At 40.3% G+C, this 6,621-nt stretch overlaps 1 protein-coding gene across 2 annotated transcripts in view; it reads right to left on the bottom strand.

Moving 5' to 3' along the window:
- Positions 1-393: 393 nt before the first annotated feature.
- cdr2l (cerebellar degeneration-related protein 2-like) overlaps positions 394-6,621 on the bottom strand; it is a 32,176-nt gene continuing 25,948 nt past the window's right edge. For both annotated transcript variants that reach the window (XM_066704909.1, XM_066704908.1), the window contains exon 5: positions 394-6,387. In XM_066704909.1, coding sequence (XP_066561006.1) covers positions 5,538-6,387 — 850 coding nt within the window. In that variant the 3' untranslated portion in view covers positions 394-5,537. The remainder of the gene's footprint in view (positions 6,388-6,621) is intronic.

The following is a 6,621-nucleotide window of genomic DNA, read 5'->3' as shown; positions in this document are numbered from 1 at the left end:
TAGGAGCGAGTGTGCGATTTGGAATGAATATGATGCGTCTGATTGGTTACTTGCCTTTAGGAGGCGGAACATACATGACGCAACCTTCGTTTTGAATGGTACACAACTAGTAGACGTCGCGCCCTGTGGGGGAACCGACCTTGCACATCAGTTTGGCAGCCAAAGATGTATTATAAGCCTGTCAAATGATTGATGCTGTCTGTATAATACTGGTAGAGATCCATTTTTAGTGTCTTTATGCAGACAATCTGTTTTCCTCTTTAATGTATCTGATCGTGTAATGTACCAAAAGCCACAACAGCCATAAACTGTGTACATAACCCAGTCATCATTCAACTTATTCACTCATTTCACGAAACTCCCTGACCCCACAAAACACCCTTATCGCAGATGGAGGTTGCTTAAAATGCTTTAATATGGAAGGAATAGAAGAGGTTACAATGAAGCAGGTTTAAACACAGGCTTCATTCAATAAGCACATTTTAGAAGAATGGAAATGCATTAAACAAGAAAGAGCTAACCTAGGTACAACAAGCTTGTTTACAGAACTGTAGAGGTTTTTTAATTAAACAATCCATGGCACCATGGGGGAAAATAGGCTATGAAGTTCTTACAGCAAGTAGGATATAGAAAGGCAAATAAACATGAAACATCTGTATGACATGACAATTTCCCCACTCATATAACCTGCTGGTGAGGTGTTTGCTGAAATACACATGGTACCATAGGGAGTAACTATGTTGGTAATCAGTCAGTAACTTGATTACAAAAAATGAAATAAAGAAGCAGAAATGCTTTAAGCATCTTTAAGTGCAATATGTAATGTATCCTGAAGAGTAACCCGGTAAATAAGGCTGTGCAAATAAAGTTCAGTTACACAATTTGGCAACTTTTCATATACCCCAAATTTAATTTCACCAAGCATTTAACAAATATCACCATGTTTTTTCCTCAATGCAAAAAAGCAGATACCATTTCCTTGCCATGCTGTTTACTAACCAGTGGAGTTGCCCTGAGAGAAACCTGACCCACTGTAGTTCAGAACAAGGCCTTGCTCTGTGGCAGAGTGGTGCCATGCAGATACTAATAATCTGCCCAATGCAGCCTGAGTTAGGGCTTAGGGTCTGATGGATGTCATGAAGTGCATTTTTACAGCTTTCCTTCCATTCCTGATAGGTATATGTCTCTTACACACATCATATACAGTAAAAGGATGTTTTTGCGTTTTTCAATTCAACAATATTGTGTATTGTTGCCTTTTTACACAGAATACATGGTCTCATATAGTTCTTATTGACTCCCTGTTTACCCTGCATGAGACTCCACTCCTCAAAATCCCTTTATAGTGGTATTTGGTTTTAATGGGATGGACTGGGTGAGTGGCATGTATGGTGTAGGTTCGAGTCAGTAGACAATCCCAGATGGTCATCTGTTGCTGGACCGGTCAGACTGGTTGATCGCTGTAGTGTGAAATACAATCTGGTTAATTGAAAAAGATTTGAACTACTGTAAACCGGAAGCACAAAGCCCTGTGCCCTACGCTCGAATGTAATGTGTACTGAAGACTTAAATTAGTAAAGTGTAGATAGACTAAGCATAGACTTGTAAAAGTATGACTGATCTAATGAGGGATAGTTATATTTTTTGTCTCATGTCATTACTAGTGGTTTATCACAAATGGGAGAAAAACAAAATAACTGAAGGGAAACTGATCAAATACAATAGAACTGCAAGCAGTTGGGCAGTATTACTGTAATGATAGATCATAAATAGAATAGAGAATAGAGCAAAATGGCTTTTTATAAGTATTCTTGAGTAAGCGTGGCCTATGTCTTCATCACGGAATTGTACATTATATATTAAATATTTTTGCATTTGACCTTTAGAGGAGGTAAAAGGTTGATGCTATTGCCAGGATGGATTCCTGCCAAATTAGGAAAGTAATCAGAAATGCAGCTTCCAAAAATCTTCACAGTAACAAAAGTTTTTCTGAGCTAGCTTGGTATAGCCTAATTACTTACACCAGCTAAGCAGTAATGAAATTAGTATAATTACATATATTTTTGCATCTGCTCAAATCCTCATGAATCAGTTATTTAAAGATATCATCCCCATATGGAACAGAGAATGTTTGTGCCTCGATTGATTTTGCTTGTTTTGAGCATATGCAGCTTTTGTTCATATGTAGACTGGAGCCAGTTAAGCAGGTGACTATAAATCAAAGATAATCTGGAATTTCTGCAGCATGGTGTCATAAGATCATTATGTCAGTTAGAGATACTAATTTTACTTGGGAATTATTTGGAACTCAAGTATAAAAAAAAAAAAAACAAGAGAAATATATTTAACCCACTTGGAAGCTGGCATTCAAATTTGGGTTAACCTGTGGAAAAATAAAAAGGGATCTGTAATTAAAATTAAGACACCTTATCTGAAGAGCCCAGCACAGAGGAGTGTAATTAGATGAACCATGGATCAACCATACTCATTTTGCATGTACAGGTTAAAGACAGCTGTATAATAAACATTTGATCCCACTCTCAATTCATGCAATGAAAAGAGATGAACATGAAATGTTTAAAGTTAAAGTTAGTGTCTTCACATGTCATTCTAGTCCTAGAACCAAAACCTTGATATGTATGAACTATATAACAGCAATGCAATAATAATGCATAGAGACATGCTAGGCAATTGAACTGCCTTGGGTAAAATAAAAAAATAAAAAAGAATGGCAGAAAGCTGTTGTTTAAAAATCACTTGTCCGACACTGGCTGAAGTCGAACACTGTTTTGGCAATACTTTTTAAACCACAGTTTGGCATTAGCAAGGCTAAGTGTGCAATAAGCCAACGTTGAAATAAACCATTATTTTCTATGGCTTAGCAAAGGCCAGTTTTAAGGCAGAGCCTAAATTCAATAGAAAGATAATCTAAAAAGAAGATTTTAAACTGTTACTTCAGGCTAGACAGAGCTATCTAATTAAGTTTCCATCACTGCAGCCTTCCCAGAGAGTTATCTGCAAGCAAAATCAAGTGAGTTATACTGCCGGCCTATTAGTAACACCAATAACACTTGTATTGTCTTTTGTACACAGCTCAAGTTCTTGTATTAGTACAGTTTTTCTACCGCATAGTGCTGACAGAAATGATGAGCTCCATAGCCACAGTCTTATTTGTGCTGCAGGAATTTCATCTTGAGAGTGGATTGTACTTCCTTTATTGCTTTGATAATCCAACTAGATTGCCTCTCCACATCAGAGCAATGTAGTTGCTCTCTCTCCCACAGTAGAAACAATGGAACTGGAGCGGAGTATTCATTCAAAGTGTTTCCAGGTGTACAAAAATACTAATAAAGATATTAGCTAATTTTAGTAGTAAATTCTGTAATTAGTAATTTATTGTGTTAGTTCCATAAATTATCTGTTGTAACCAGCAAATTAGCATCCAAAGCAGATACTGGCTGCTTCACACCCCTGTCACTCTTTTGTACATAATGGAAACATTTTAAAATCAGTTTGAGAGATTGAAAGTGTGAGAATTTCAATACAACAGGAGCCTGGATTCCTTTCCAGTGCAAACACTGGACTGACCTACATTACATTTAGTAATAAAAGGAATTCAGTATATGACATGTTTAACACATTATCCACAGAAGGCAAAGGGATGAAGAGAAATATGAAAAGCAGTACTAAAGAACTAAAAAAAACACACTTGAAAACACACAAGAATGAATTAGGGTTACACTGGGGAAACCTTTTGTAGGTGATTTTGTAATCATCGATAACTTCACACTCCATCATGTGGAAATAAATCAAAACTACCAAGAGGAAATCATTTCAACATCTGTATTCACTGGTGCAGCCAGGGTGATGGTTGGCTTTCCACACTTCGAATTACACAAATCATTAGCATTCTTCAAATCAACATCAGGAACTCTCAGATTCATTGTAATCAGACCATTTAACTCCTTCACAGATTTCATAACTGAAGTTATGGATTCAATAAACAAACTGCTCAACAGCCACTCTACTTAATTGGAAAGTGAGAAAATCCTTGTTCAGTGCACAGGACAATTGGCGAGTCTTTCTTTGTTCTTTACAGGGCTGAAGGTGTATAGAAAAAACATTTGAACATATCTATTGAAATGTATAGAACCAAAGACAACATGTTTAGTGAGGTACAGGCCTTATTTGAGACATGTAGTGTTGTCAAAATGTGATTAAATGCAGCCTGAATGAAAGACTACCTGTTCAACAGTAAATAAACAGAACATGGTCTGATTGAATCACTGTATGGACATCAGCTCTCTAGGGCTACAGGTCCATCACTGTCCAGCTGTGGCTGTGACTGGACACTGCCACAATTTTAACTTTCAAGGGAAAGAAGACATCATACACTTAAGTGATTTTGATAAAAACCAAAGACGGACAACATGGTCAAAGAGGAAAAACATTAATCCTTGCTGTGACAAAAGTGGACAGAACGTTAGGCTTTGAACACACTGAACAATTAGAACATGCAAAGGAGCAGTTCATATATTCTATCTTTAACTACTCTAATTCTCTACATTGTAACTTATCTAAGGTGTACTTAGCAACTCCTATGTTTTTTACCCCTAAGATTTGTGAAGAAAAGCTTAGATCTTGTCAAAGGAGTTCCCATAGCTGACTGAAAGGGAAGCATAACTGCCTCACATTGAAACCTTGAGAAGTGTTTGATTATTTTTTTAATGAAGTTATTACGGCAAATGTATGCAGGTAGGTACAAGAGCACTGAAGTATATGAGCTACTCCTTTAAAGGTCCTATAGCTGCCCAAGGGAAGAGGTTTAAATATAATATCACATGTAATTTTCAAATTAGTTTTTATATCCTTTTGTCACATTTCTAAAATATTATTTTCTGGGGCACAATGATGGAAGTTTTAATTGCATCAAGGAACACAATATTTTGTATTTGTGACACAGGACATCAAAACTGAAGGACATGGGATTATTAGTGTGTGTTGTTCAAACATTTTAGATGAGAATCAGGTGTAAATATTCCTCGAGAACCCCTGAGATATTACATGTTTAATGGGAAGCTTCGCACTCAGTTCTCCTGTGTAGAATGTTATTTCATTTTATCACATTCCACTGAGTTGACTTTGAACATTTTCACAATGCAAGATGCCCTTTTTACCTGCATAGGAATGTAACCGCTGCCCTGATGACAGATTTTTGTTCCCAGATTCTTTCATAACTCCAGAAAGCTCCACCATCCACCAGATGTTCGGTAGACATCTGAAAGAAGTTGTTTTTTAACAAACATTATATTCTAACTTTATTAGTATACGGAGATGAATAATGGAATTATTATATATTATATATACAGATATATGCATTTGGAGGAGCCATCCACAAAAAAGACGGCAGGAATGACCACTACTCCTCCCTAGTGTGGAACAACAAATCTCACAGGAATGTTTGCCATCACCTAGACTCTTTCAGTTTCCCTGGACGCCAGAAAGCAGAAGGCTGTGCACTTGAGCCCTGTTGGCTTTCACTTGCTGGTCTTCCCGGCTTTGGTAGAATTGATATCGGTCTTGGTTTTCTGGATGCGGGAGAAGATCTCCTTAAAGAGGGCCTTGTATTCAGGGGTGTTCTGGCCCAGTCGCTTGTCCACGGCCTCCACCTGCTTGCTAATGCTCTCCACAGCCTCGGGGTGGGTGGGTCCAGCGCTGTCCGGGGGGCGGCAGTCTTTCATAGATGGGTCCCGGGAAACAGGGCGGGAAGTCTGCACTCCGGCATGACGCAGGCTCTCCTCGTGACGCCGGCACTTGCCCAGCAGCTCCTCATACTTTTCCAGGAGGGCATGGTACTGCTCATCCACCTCTCTCAGGATGGACATGCCCCTCTTCCGCACACTGTTGGCATGAAGAGCATAGCTGCCCTGCTGTCGCCCAGAGGAGTCTTTGGCCACGATGGCGTTGAGCGCGGTGTCGCTGCAGCTCTTGCGTACGGGGCTGGAGGCTGGCAAGGCTTGGCTCTGGCTCCCATCCTCCAGCGTATCGGTCTCCGGGGCATTGTTGAGAAGGGTCTGGGTTAGGCCATCCTCCCCGCTCAGCAGGTAGGTCTTAGTCTGCCTCATCTGTTGCAGCTCTTGCAGCTCGGTCTCCAGCTCACGGATGCGCAACTGGCAGCTCTCGGCGCTGTGCAGCCGCCGCTCCAGGTGGGCGTACTCCTGCAGCACAGCGGTACACTCCCGCTCGGCTCCCTCCTTCCGCTGCCGCTCCTGCTGCACCTGCAAACGCAGTGACGTCACCGTCTCCCGCAGCTGCTCGTTTTCCTGCTCCAGCGGCTTGACTTCCAGCTCCGACACCGAGCTGCGGATTACGAAGCCGTCTTCATACCTGGAGGAGGCAGGGTAACAGAGGGGGATCATATACACAGCAGAGTTAAAGCCTCTAACATGTTGGCTGAAGTGTCAGGAAAGACCTGCATGGATCAACTATGTCGCCTCCTGGTCCTGGAAAACCATAGCCACTGGTAATGTTGACCAATTAAGTCAATACATGATTCAACTAAGTCATTAAGAGATAAAGCTGAATGGAAAGCTGAAGACCCTGTGGCTCTCCAGGACTAAC

The sequence above is a fragment of the Amia ocellicauda genome, chromosome 5 (genome assembly GCF_036373705.1).
Source record: "Amia ocellicauda isolate fAmiCal2 chromosome 5, fAmiCal2.hap1, whole genome shotgun sequence".
NCBI lineage: Eukaryota > Metazoa > Chordata > Actinopteri > Amiiformes > Amiidae > Amia > Amia ocellicauda.
The sequence above is the reverse complement of the archived record's forward strand: the minus strand, read 5'-3'. Positions and strand labels throughout refer to the sequence as shown.